Here is a 14,621-nt window from a genome sequence, read left to right on the forward strand (position 1 = left end):
CTGACAGATTAACAAAGTCCTTTTGAATTAACGCAATCAGTTAAAAGTGTATCTATGATTAAATCAAACAAACTGGATTTATTTCAACAATTAAACATCAATATTATTTGTAATTTGTTGAGGTATGCTTAAATTATGATGTAAACAATATAAAATTCTGTCATGCACCATAACATTTTTAAAAAATAAATTCTCAATGCAAACAAATGCAGAAAATATGCCTCTGTATTATGAAAACTCTATAATATGAAAAGATTAATGCAAAGAATTCAATTACTGTGAAATAAATATTTTTTCTATGGACACTAATTTTCATGGATTTTCCTTGAAGCCATCAAGCACCAAAAGACCAACAAACACATGAAGGTTGCAGTCTTCTATCAGCCATAATAGAAAATTCCATAAATTTCAGATCAAACACAAATTCTCAATTTTATGAATCCATCAAATTTCATGTCAATGAAAATAAATGAATCTACAGTACTATTTATTCGAATAAGGCGTTTGTCGCTACCTGAATGATTTGGTCTCCTTCGCGAATTCTCCCGTCCTTTGCAGCAACGCTGTACGGCTCAACCTGAAGTGAGAAACCAGGAAAATGTCAGGTCTGGAAAGTTGGGAGGGTATGGACGTTGGTACCCAGTATCGTTGATCTATGTACAAAAAATATCGTAAATACACGGGCCATTATACAAGAGCCTTACGAGGTGTGCTTTTTGTGCATTCAGTTTTAGTTTTGAATGACTGTGTTCAATCAATCATTTGCACAGGCTAATCACTGATGGCACTTTCTGCTTTTATGGTATTTTCTGAAATCTCTTTTTAGCAAAATCCAGTTAAGGCGGAAAATGTAGTCCCTTATAAGCCTGTGCGCACTGCACAGCCCAATCTGGGACAACACATTAAGCAAATGCATTAAGCCCCATTTTTCCAGATTGAGGCTCATATCTACGTCATTGAGAAAATGGTAACTGAAAGTTGCTTCTTCGCAAATTACAATTATTAGCCTCTTCACTGAACACTCGTTGAAGCTGGCTCAGACAGACCTCTTGCACAACACTAAAGGTCTAGTGCCAAGAAAAGCACTTTTTTCCACGTGTCTGCAGAAAACAGGCACTCGGAATCATTGAAGAGACCTTTCCTAAGGCCAAAAAAAAAATATGTCCGTTTCTGGTCTCCTTGGGAAAATAAACAGGGACGGTTAAGGTAGTGATTTTTTTTGTTTTTTAGTTCGGGTACTAAAATCGAAAGCTACTAAAGCTTATAATAAGAAATACATGTATATATACAGTGATTTTTTTTGCTCAAATTTACAGCCGAATTTCGGCTGCTTCCCAATCGCAAAAAAACATGTTTTTTCCCAAAATTCTGACCAAAATTTCCCAAAAAAAGCCCAACTTCAAAAAAAAAAAAAAAAAAAAAAATGTTTTTTTTTTTTTTTTTAGAAAGAAGTCTCATATAACTTAATTATGATTTCTTAAATCTAGGTCTCAACTTTATTTTTTAAACATCTTTCAAAATATATAACTTGAATTTAGTCATTTTTGTCCATAAATCATTCCCAAACTTGCCACTTTTATTGATTAAAAAAAAAACAATTTGACAAGACTCCTTTTCTAGAAAACTCCCTGAACATGCACTTAAAAACAATATCACTTCTGTTACTTATAATCTTATTAATAATGCTTAATTTTTCCCAATTTCATGGTTTATCGCGCTATTTTCCCCAATTTCACGGTTTATCGCGCTAATTTTCCCAATTCAAAAGGCACAGGCTGTAACAAATTAAAGCAAAAAAAATCACTGATATATGCTTTGTTTGCTTGATATTACATCTTATATGTACTAAAATAAACAATATTATATTTTTTTTGGCGACCCCTATAAAAAGTTGAGGGTCTGCGTCGACTTGGGAGACAAGGTTTGGCGACCCGAAACCGACCTATTTTTTTTGGCCTAACTGAGAATATAAAAGGCAACTTGTAAAAAACAAGGAAGGAAGAAAAACCAACACAGCATATAACAGTGAACTTCATGTGGTTTAAAATGTCCCCAGTTCTTTTAGCAACCCACTTTTTACTAAACTACACACAATACAATGTTACTCGATCTAGCAACTTCATTTCGGAAACTTGATCACTTCAAACCTTAATCTAATACAGTGACAATTAAAAGTGATATGACTCTAGTGTCAAAACAGAAGCAATACAGGTGTTTATTTCACACTTTTTCAATGAAATTTCCTAAGGCAGCTTAAAATTCAGCACTCACAACAGACACTTCATACAAACACCCCACTGGTGCAAAAAGTACCATGTGCCATTCACTTTAAATGTCACATGGTATGTTTTTGCACCAATGGGGTGCAACCCTTCTGCCTCCGTAACAGCTTGCTAGAGATCCCACGATATAGGCCATCAATTCTGTTTTAACAGCTTTCTATTGTCTTATATACAGTACTTTTTGGGTTATAGGTCACACCGTATTGTGAGATGCATCCCCTAATTTTTTTTTTTAATATTTCGAATTTTGTCCACATATAAGACGCATTGGCGTAAACAACGCACATAAAACATCATAAAAATATTCCCAAGTATGCCTTCACAAATGATAATCCATGAACTGTTGAATTCTCTTTTATGCTTAATTTCAGATTGAAGATGCCCCATGAAAGCGATTGTTGTCATTTGTTACCTCACATTTTTTTCTCCATTATATTTATAAGAATGTATTATTTTCAATATAATGACATTCTTGGAAATGAGAATGCTAAAACTACCCTTGAACCAGCCTGAAATAAAACAATCTCTGTACATATTGAGCAAACTTACAAGCTAGGTGTCATTATTTAATTGTAATTGACAGGCCATTATGCTTCTACACAAACTTTTATTTATACTATTTCATGATTGAAACTATTTTTCACAACTGCATGGTTACTGTAAAATCATTATTATCCATGGTACATTAATTTTGGTTGATTTCATGGATTGACAGATCCACAAATGTAACACAAAAACATTGGAAAATGAGCCAAAAACATTGGACAATGAGCCAAAATCATTGGAAAATGAGCCAAAATAGTGGAAAATGAGCAATACAATCATATTTTCCCAAAATCTTTAATCCAAAATTGTACATGTCCACCAAATTGTATTTTCTAACCACGAAATTGTATGGTGACCAATATAAATGACTTTTCAGTAGTTGACCTTGTGAGTGGTATAGCAGCCATCTTGTTTGGTTTGTAGGACAGGGAGGCAATTTGGCAATAGCAGTCCCCTCTATAATTAGAAATATCCTCCTTGCTTTGAAGTTATAGATGAATAAGTCAGGATTTATGGCAATCTCAGTAATATCTGTCCACAACTAGATCATGGACCTCTGAAGACAAGATAAACCAAGAAGCAGAAATAGAGCCTTGTTCTGTTTAGTTTGCACAGGCTAATCAAGAACGACACTTTCAATATAGAGTTTGATTTAAACAAGAGGGCCTGAAAGGCCCAAAGTCGCTCACCTGAGATAACAAGATATTTTTGGGACAAATCTTCTGACCAAGTTTCACAAAGATCGGAAAATAAATGTGGCCTCTAGAGTGTTAACGAGGTTTTACTATAGCCATATAAGGAAAATGCCCCGCCCCCTGGCAGCCATGTTTTTCAACCAACCGGCATCATTTTTGAACTCGTCCAAGATATTATCGGGATGGATCTTCTGACCAAGTTTCATGAAGATCGGACAGTAAATGTGGCCTCTAGAGTGTTAACAAGATTTTACTATAGCCATATAAGGAAAAATGCCCCCCTCCTTGGAAGCCATTTTTTTCAAGCAAACATATTTATTTTCAAACTCATCCAAGATATCATTAAGACCAATCTTCTGACCAAATTTAATGAAGATTGGACAATAAATGTGGCCTCTAGAGTGTTAACAAGGTTTTACTATAGCCATATAAAGCCATATAAGGAAAAAAGCCCCGCCCCTGGTGGCCATGTTTTTAAAGCAACCAAAACCACTTTCAAACTCATCCAAGATCTCATTGGAACAAATCTTCTGACCAAGTTTCATGATGATCGGAAAATAAATGTGCCCTCTAGAGTGTTAACAAGGTTTTACTATAGCCATATAAGGAAAAATGCCCCGCCCCCTGGCGGCCATGTTTTTAAACCAACCGGCATCATTTTCAAACTCGTCCAAGATATTATTGGGATGAATCTTCTGACCAAGTTTTATGAAGAACAGACAATAAATGTGGCCTCTAGAGTGTTAACAAGATTTTACTATAGCCATATATAGCCATATAAGGAAAAATGCCCCACCCCTTGGCAGCCATGTTTTTCAAGCAAACATAACCATTTTCGAACTCATCCAAGATATCATTGAAACCAATCTGCTGACCAAATTTTATGAAGATTGGACAATTAATGTGGCCTCTAGAGAGTTAACAAGGCAAATGTTGACGCCGCACAACGGACAACGCATGATGGACGACGGACAAAAAGCGATCACAAAAGCTCACCATGAGCACGTTGTGCTTAGGTGAGCTAAAAAAATAAGAAGTCTATTAAACCAAAAAATCCATAAAAGCTGTGGACATTTTTACAGCAGCTAGAGTACAAACAATAGCAATACTGATTACGAAGGCCCTTTACAAGAATCTCTCATTATATTTTATAATAATTTGAGCAATTTCCGAATGCAAAAATGAAATAATGATACCATGCCCTCAAACTGCTTTTTCAATGAGCACTTTGTCTGCAAAACAGTTCCTCATATTGCACCGAACAAGCAAACTGTCCAATCACAACAATGTATCTGCCATTAACTTCAAAGGGACTCTAATGTACCAGATTATAGGCCCACTTTAATCCTTAGAGCTCCCTGGCACAAACTCACTGGTTCCTAATCATTTACCATAGAAGCTGGAATCCAGCTGGCACAAACTCACTGGTTCCTAATCATGTACCATAGAAGCTGGAATCCAGAGATATAAATCACTACCACTGTTGTGGAATACATCAAAAGAAGTCCTATTACATCCTGTATTGAACTAATTACAGGTAATAATGCTTAAGACAATAAATGATAATCAGCCATTCACCTATAAAGTTCGGCCAAACTACTAAGAGGGGTTGGGGGAGTTATTAGTACTTACAGGTGAAAAAAGGCAGTATTTTTTCCGGAAATTGCTTCAGCCAGTGTAAGAGAGCTCATTACATCCTTAAGAATGACACATATTGAACGAACTTATGAGAAGCAAGGTTATTTATCTCCAATAATATTTTTCAGATTAAAGCAGTAACAGGATTTGTATGTATGTTTAATCAAAATTGCGTATTATTTGAATTTTAAAATTGAATTTCATGTTAAATCAAGGCATGACTCTATAGTGGAATTGAATAATTTGACATGATATATAAATGCCAACCACTTGTACTAAATAGACTAACATCCCGTTCTTTTTGCACGCTAGTGCATCTTTCACAGCAATAGCAGGTTTTGCAATTAGACAATGAACATTTGTCATTTATAATCATTTATAGCTGCGCTAGAAATATTGCTTAAAAAATTGTCATGAATAAATGTTGAGCTTGCATTCATGTTCTTGAATCAATTTCATTAGGCAGCCAATTTCAATATAAGAACTGTAGACAGTTACAGACAAAAAATAGATCACACAAGTTGTTGATTATCAAATCTGTAAACGGAAAATTACTTTGCAAATGTCATAAGGACCATCGATGAAACCAATATAGAAGAAAAACGATATATTGCTGCAGGAGATCAATTTGGGTCAGAGAATCTACAAAATCCAATGAGACACAGAGAATCCTCATAGAGCAACCTGGAAATGTTGTGAATGTTGGGAAGTCTGAAGCAATTATCTGTGAAAGCAGGGACAATGGGGGTGTGTCAGTCCATGTTAGCAACCCCTGTGATGACATGTCACGACTGCACTCCTATGTACTCCTATGTACTCATTGGAAGGAATTACCCATGAAAATGATGTCAAGCACAAGTGTACTGTAGAGAAAATCATGTGAATGATGTTGATGCAGAGTGTTTGATCCGAAATTAATCAATCTAAATTTGTAGCTTGCAAAGCTAACTTTTTTGGATGCAAAATAAGACGCAAGTTCAAAAAGTAAGAACAATCTTGTAAAATGCAAGCACAGACCATGTCTAAGGCCACATCTTACGAATGTATGTAAAAAATATATAACAATGTTTTAATGTGTCTAAATGACAGTCCATTGAAATTCCAGTCTGCAGCAACATTATTACAGTGTCCAAGTGTTGACTCAGTTAACCAATCCATCTACTACAAAGAGAAAGAAGCATGTTCAACAATTCTGGTCGGCAGTAACATTATTACAGTGGCCAAGTGTTGACTCAGGTAACCGATACAAAGAGAAAGAAGCTTGTTCAACCACCACCATACATATAGAATTACACCAGAAAGACATCAAACGACAGGCTAGGTGGACAGTTGTGTGTGGCGACCATGGGCCCACTCAAAATCAAACACTTGACCTGACAAGATCAAGCCTGGACAAGACCGGTGCAGTATTGACCTATAATTAAGCTGTCCAAATTGGGCTATCAAGCGCTTGAATGTATTCAAGAAGCTAATTAGCTTTGGAATAGCGAAAACCTACCGAATTCAAGTGCAGCCTCTTTGTGTCGCCCCACTTTGCTACACAGTCATTAAACAATTAAGAAACAGCACTTATAAGATCATTAACGTTGGACAAGTTCTTCTTTATTTAATAGTTGACTACAAAAGCCTGCCTCATTACGAATCAAGTACCTTTTGATACACTGACATGTCTTGAAAGCATAATGGCCTTATCAGCATGTGTGCAAAAACTGCTGATAAGCCTTTCTGGCTCTTAATGTACAAAATAAAAAAAAGTCTACTACAATCTTATACTAGCATTTTTAAAGAAACATAAGACCATTTGAGCCTTGCTCTGGGAAAACAGGGCTTAATACATGTGCGTAGTGTTGTCACACTTTAGCCTGTGCAGTATGCATAGGCTAATCAGGGACGACACTTTTCTCCTAGACTCGACTTTCGTTTGAAAAAGACTTCCCACGAACAATTCCATGATTTTGTATTTTCACTGATTAGCCTGTGCGGACTGACTCGGATACTCTTAGACAACACTTTTAACACAGGTTTTTTACCTTATTATAATAGTTACATGTGTCTCATGATTATAATATCTCAATTCTATTTCAATTTAATCTTGTCAAATGTACTAAATTATGGAAAAAGCATTAAAACAGTTTTTATTTTTTCCCCAAATATGTCTCTTTCGCCCTCTCTTTTCCCCTTTCACCCAGCGTCAAGCGTCTTCCCCTTTGTCTAAAAAAAACCTGCTTTACTAACTCTCATGCATTTAGCCCCGTGTTCGCAAAGCACTGCTAAAAAAGGTCTCATTTCTAGCTTTCCACAGTAAGCATTAAAAAAGAAACATACATCTTAAAATACCATACATTTGGCTTAGGATTCCACATACATCAAATGATATATCTCCGATATATTGCTGTTATTTATGTACATCGGGTCACGGTATCAGCTGATCAGACAAGGACCATAGCAAACCATAATTAGCGCAAGAAGGGTAATGGTAAAATATGACCCATTCTGAATTCCGAAAAGTGATAAATATTCAACTAACATTTGCCAGGGGTATTTGTAGGAACAGCTGTGTGTGTGTGTGGTAAATTATTTTTTTATTCCAATGATATAACATGATACGTGTAGTTTTTTATACAAAATAATGGGAGGATTCAAACTTGGGGTCAGAAAAACTGCTAATTTTGCATAAATGGTGACATTCTTTTTGACATGAACACCCAACAATGGTCTCACTATGCCGTCAAATTACTGATGTCCATGTTTACAACCATAAATTTTCGCTTCTAATTGGGTAAGCATACCAAACATGCCAGAGTTGAATGAAACATTTATTTAAAGAAGGGTTATTTATGGACAACTGTAGCGCACACGGGTTGACTGATTTCAACCACACCATCATTGGAATACACAATCTTTATTATTAGTCCATGGTTGAAGGACAAAGTATGTTAATGTTGAAAACAAAATTCACTGCTTTAATAATAAATTGGAGAACATTTTATGTGTATTTACACCAGTGTTGCCCTGGCCTGTTCTATATAAATCATCAGCACAAAATAAAACAACATCATGATTCAATGACCTTTGCCCACAGAGACTTTCTAAATGAGTTTGTTGACTCACTAAATAAACACTGCATACAGATGTTTGAACATGAAGCAAGGGTAACAACAGGTATAAAATTAATGAAATTAACCAGCCTACAGTCAGTTTGGTCATTGACGGTCAGGTTTACATGATTTAATATTCAATTTGGCTTAATAGATGTGAGTAATGTTTTGCACCATATTAGCCTATGCAGTCCACACAGGCTAATCAGGACTGACATTGCCGCTGTGAACTGCACAGGCTAATCTGGGGCACCACCTTACAAAGATGCATTAAGTCCATATTTCCTAGATGGATGCTCATATTTATCTCAGATACTGGACATCTAAAATAGGATTACAATAATTGGATAAAGCATGCCTCCGTTAAGGTATGTGTGGTCCAGGTGTTGGCCAGTGGTCAGCAAACATGAACATTTTGACATGCTCATATGCCCCATATGTTTCACTGCTACGAGCTAACATACTTGAGCCTCACTCAAGTAAGAAATGGTTTAATGCATGTGCAAAAAGTGTGGTCACAGATAAGCCTGCGCAGTTTTCACAGGGGCATTAGGGACGACAATTAACATTTTTTAAGGTATTTTTTGTTCTCTTCTTAGCAAAAATTCAGTAAAGGAGGAGAACGTTGCACAGGCTAATCTGGGACAAAAATGTGCGCACATGCATTAAGCCCCATTTTCCCAGACTGAGGCTCAATTATTATTGGTTCAGGCTCAATTATTATTGGTTCGTACAAGATCTTTTAGAAGAGCTGATGCCTTTATTAAGCTATAAAAAGTTTCATAATTCTTTTCTTTATGATATGTTATCCTCTGAAGATTATATTTATGATAAAAGGCTATTAACCGAGCGAAATGCTTCTATTTTAAGATATCAGACAATCTAAGTCACAGGAACCTCATAAATTAATGCCAATTCATCACCCAAACAATGAGGTAATCTATTAACAAATCATAGTATTTCTGCACGACTGATCGGAAATAAGAAACAGGGTGTACACAATCACACCCAAGCCCCAGCGCCCAAACTAGTCTCATAATATCCCAATAGACTGTCTACATACAGATTGTGCACGAAGTAAATGACCTGTGAAAATTGCTACAAAAAATCTCCGGCAACCATGGAAATCTAACACCAAAATATATCACAGAAAGCCCAGTTAGATTTCTGATTTATAGAAAGTTAAGACCAGTAAATCAAGCCGGCAAAGATGGGAGGGAGACAGACTGCCTTTGAGGTAGGTAGATACAAACATCACCAAGTCACTAACCTCGGTGGAAGCCAGGCAATTAGACAGAAATGTAACATTTTCTAAGTCTTCTATGATTGATACAAATTACACGTGGCCAGATAGGGGGTCTGCGACTGACAACAGATTACCAGATTATGCAGGTGGAATGCCCGATTGGGGAGTTCCATGGGACCTAACAGTCCATTAATACATAATGACAGATGTAAGGATATTTGCTGAGATAGTGGCCACACATGGTGAAGGTTTTTATACTGGTCTGCTACGGTAGCCAGGACACAGACCTATTTTTGGATGTCAAATAAATTATAATATAATTTATGAGCCGTGCTCTGTGAAAAGGTTGTTTTAATGCATGTACGTAGTGTGTCCTCCAAGATAAGCCTGTGCAGTCCGCACAGGCTAATCAGGGGCGACACATTCCGCTTTTATGATATTTTTCGTTTAAAGAAAGTCTCTTCTTATCAATAATGAAGTTTAGGCAGAAAGTGTCGTCCCTGATTAGCCTGTTCTGATTTTATGTAGCCATATTCATTTTGCTTCTGAGCGGGAACTAGCATTTTCTTCGATTTTTTTCAAAGAATATTATCAGAATAGCAAACAGTTTGGATACTGATGAGACGCCACGTTCTGTGGCGTCTCATCTGGATCCAAACTGTTTGCAAAGGCCTTCAAAATTCGGTTCCCGCACTGAAAGGGTTAACTATCTTAGAAATTTATGCTTTAGCAGAAAGTTATCTCCCCTTACCTCGCCTACAAATATGTCTGTGATGCCGTCTTCACTGGAGCCATAACACAGTGTCAGACCCAGCTTATCGGCTTCTGAGGTCCGCTGTAACACCACCTCCTGAAATGACACATGCAGGGAATTATGACGGACTGAAATTAGTGAAAACCACAAGTTCTCAGTATTGCATATTACCAATTATTGTATTACCTATAATTATATGGACGCTCTTTCATTTATATGCATGGAATTTAAAAAATCTGAAATATTGACAACCAGATTTTTTCAATATTGCATAACAAATATTATTATACAACCTAAATATAAGCGCAATTTCATTTACATGCTTGGAATCAACACAATCTGAAAATATTGAAAACCACAAGTTCTCAATATTGCACACCACAAATTATTATATGACCTATATATAAATGGAATTTCATTTCAAGAGATCAGGGAATGACTATGTATATATAATTTCATCAGAAGTCCAGTTTTCACCACCTCATCCTTTAGGGTATAAATTAACAAATGGCCAGCACTTCATCATTTAAATGAAAATGCGCGTATTAGTGCAGTTTAAGGTTACAGGTTTTTAGAATGTGTTTTAATAACACAAGTGTTGAATAGACAACCATAGAAAACAATCTGATCTTCACTGGTTGAAAGACATATTGGCTGTGGTAAGAATATATTCAATAGCCGTCTAGTTGAAACATATGACCCTTTGCTCTTTCTTTCCCTATCTTTATAAGAATTATGCAACACAAAAGACACTATCAAAATGTACTAAGGCAATTTATATTTCATGCGTCTACTGTTCAATGGCTATTTGGATAATTTAATATGATTATCCAATGTAACAGATGCATGTATAGATACAAATATGAACCATTTTAAAATATTTCAAACGCATTCATGGAGAAATAAGCCCAATAAATTTTAATCCAACCAATAGATTTGAACTGGCGTACCCAGTACAGAGTTTGTCATTTTTTCTTTCAAACAGTATCATACATCTCATGGTTAAATAGTGTAGGATTAACAGTTCTTAACACTCCTATCAAAAAAGCATTAGGCTTTAAAGATTTGAAAAAAATGCATTACCGCAACCCAACCAATGGATTCTCAACCAATGCAATCTCTCCAATATGTTATAATACTCAAGTAAAAAGGTATAGGGCTATCTGATGTTTTAACTCAACCTTAAATACTTACAATATTGATAATTACTCTTATCGTTATTTCCATTCATTTGCAATGATCGAAAGAAATTCAAACACAATCGAACAATGCCAGGTAATCAGTTCGATCATACATTTTTTAACGTATCTGAATAAAATAATTTCACAGCCTGTATTAAGTTGTTAATTACATTGTGTGAAATCCAAACATTGCTGATCTTGTATTGAAAAGCAAATAATTTCTCGCTTTCTTCACAAAAAGCATTAGATTTATCATAAAATCTGTTTTTTCTCTCTCACCGTTCATCAAAACACAATGGGGATCCAGTCATTCATCAAACAGAGCTTTGTATTTCAAAGGGTATCCAACATAGGATAAGATGCTATCTTGTGGAAAAGAAGCTCATAACTCATGAAGTGTGACACAAAAATGGTTTATATTACAAACAAATAAGTATCACTGTACTACATATGAAATATCGTTCTTCTTTTCTTCTAGCTCCAAAATTTTATTGTCATTGGTGTTAAATTTCTGTTCTTTGATTTAAGTTAATAGTGCTTAATAATAGCATTCACAATAATGTAAACATATTTTTATCAGAATTTTTTTAAGATTTTTTAATTTACGATATTATGTGCACGTTTAAAATTTCAGCAAAATCATCTTTATCAAGATAAATGCCTTGTCATGCAAAGATTAACAATCCATATTTAAAATGTTAATTATATACACTTTTGACCAAAAGTTTCCAAAACATCAACTTAATCTTACATTATTATATAAATAGACATCAAAAAAGTGTTCAGAAGTTTGTCATGAAATTATGACATGATAAATTTACAACATTCCCAGCCATTAAAACAACTGTTAGGCTGCACCCTCACAAACAATGTCAGCTGAGGACACCCATGGGTACAATTTAGGTCACAATTAACTGGTTCAAATCCTTACATAATTTAATGTTAAACCTTGGACTTGATTAAAAAACAAAGTCAACATTCTGCACGTATGGAGACCCATACCCATACATTTTCTTAAAGAGCCTTCTAAGCTGAAAGCATTTCAAAGATTATTTTTTTCATGAAATATGTAAGAAAGAACTTGACACGAATCAAAGTTCACAGTTTTTTTTCAACATTTTTTCTCCGGCTACTATTTAGTTTATTGTAAGATGATTTATTAGAGAGTTTAGAATTGCCCATCTCAATTATTTAGATTACTGTAACAGCAATAACAAACAATGTGCAACAATCTAAAAACCCCGCGGACACATCGACAACAATCCCTGCCATGGGACAGTCCCAACTGCCTGCCTGCCATCCTTCCAGACGACAAATACGAAATATACACCCTCACCAACCATTTTCCCTAAACCACTATATTATATTATATATTATTCAATCAATTTACTTAATAATGCTTCCCCACAAATGTATTTATTGTCCCAGTGACGGACTAAACTGACGGCCAATTTGTCATATCCCTGTAATCACTTCAGTAAACTTTGGGGATCCATTCCGTCTCTCGGCGGCAGACAATTGAATCTTCGGGACAACAAAGCTGGAAAATCTGCCAGGAGACCGAATGGCGACAGATACTTCATCTGGATGCATTCTGTATTCATATTCATTTATAACAGTGACAGACAATGTAATGAATATTTGTAATGAATACAATGAATCTGATCATTGTTTGTTCTAATGTAACCGAGTATGGAGCAGAACCAGAACCACAAAAAAAGGTGTAGCCGTAGTTAATTTATTATACAATCCTTTTTCTATTCATGATTTATCAACTGAGAATCCTTGAATTTTGAGATGGTTAATGGCATTACAAGAAGCATCAAAGATAATAGAGCCCATGCACAGAAACATTGACCAAACAAATGAAAGAATATAATTTTTGTCATTTCAAGAGATAATAGAAGCTGGGGTTCACTCAAAGTTGACATAGCATCATGGGCTTGCAATCCATATTGGTTCTTCTGAATGCATGACCTTTTTTGTTCTGTAGAAACCTTAATAAACTTGATTGTTTAAAAAAACACTTTTATGAGCTCATCCAGCAAAAGGTTAAAACCCAGTGCTCTCTAAATAAGGAGATAACAATTTTGCTGGTGAAAAACTGGCATTATAATTGGAAACTGGGAAGCGAATTGGCGGATGACACTTGACAATCACAGTAAAATGTCCTAATAATGAAATTCCATCAGTTAATTAAGCTTATTTGGGCTGAAAAAAAATAATTTGTTACATGCTGCTTCCTTGGTGCATGTTCTTTGGAAAATTACCATAATTACTTTCAGAAAATTGGTAAAACGAAAACAACAACTGAAAAATATATTAACAACTGATAAATAAATTGAAAAAGTTTTTTTCGGACAAACTCTACAAACCATCATGTCACATAATCATAAGACTGAAGGAAATAATTTATCAAACTACAGAAAAACAATACATAAGAAAAGCAGCACTGTTTGAACTTGAGACAAACTAGTTACTCCTCTTCGCCACTGTTTGATTGTTCATGTCTGTTACCTTGTAACGCAATTTCTTTGGATGAGTTACTGTGTTTTGATGTGGCTAGTGCCACTAATTGCTTAAACTGGCATGGTAAGCGGTAAAAAAGTCTGATTAAAGGTAAAGATCTATTCTGTTTGACACAAAGGTATGCATGACAAAAGAGCAATCAACTAACCAAATATACTTTGATGTTGCTCATGATCCACTTGATTTTACTATCCTTAAAATTGCTATTTTTTGTATTTCTCTTATGCAGCGGATTATTTGAAACCTTTAATACAATTTTACTGCATTGCACATATATTAAAACTGACTTTTTAAATGTCAAAAGATAAGTTTTCAAAATTAGAACCAGAATAAAGGTATTTTTGTCATAATAATGATCTTTAAGACGCCTTTAAAAACCATACAATTAAACCCAGACATTAGCCTTGCACAATTTTAACCCTTTGCATGCTGGGAAATTTGTCGTCTGCTAAAATGTCGTCTGCTGAATTTCTAAAATTAAAATTTTCTTCGATTTTTTTCAAAGAATACTATCACAATAGCAAACAGTTTGGATCCTGATGAGAAGCCACGTTCTGTGGCATCTCATCTGGATCCAAACTGTTTGCAAAGGCCTTCAAAATTCGGTTCCAGCACTGAAAGAGTTAAAATTCACTCACAGTCATCTTGTAGG

At 35.2% G+C, this 14,621-nt stretch overlaps 1 protein-coding gene across 1 annotated transcript in view; it reads right to left on the reverse strand.

The window, feature by feature from the left end:
- LOC127832489 (E3 ubiquitin-protein ligase PDZRN3-like) overlaps positions 1-14,621 on the reverse strand; it is a 240,449-nt gene that overhangs the window by 10,158 nt on the left and 215,670 nt on the right. The window contains exons 6-7 of the mRNA XM_052357991.1: positions 10,257-10,355; positions 515-577 (exon numbers count right to left, since the gene is read on the reverse strand). Coding sequence (XP_052213951.1) covers positions 515-577; positions 10,257-10,355 — 162 coding nt within the window. The remainder of the gene's footprint in view (positions 1-514; positions 578-10,256; positions 10,356-14,621) is intronic.

The sequence above is a fragment of the Dreissena polymorpha genome, chromosome 5 (genome assembly GCF_020536995.1).
Source record: "Dreissena polymorpha isolate Duluth1 chromosome 5, UMN_Dpol_1.0, whole genome shotgun sequence".
Classification (NCBI taxonomy): Eukaryota; Metazoa; Mollusca; class Bivalvia; order Myida; family Dreissenidae; genus Dreissena; species Dreissena polymorpha.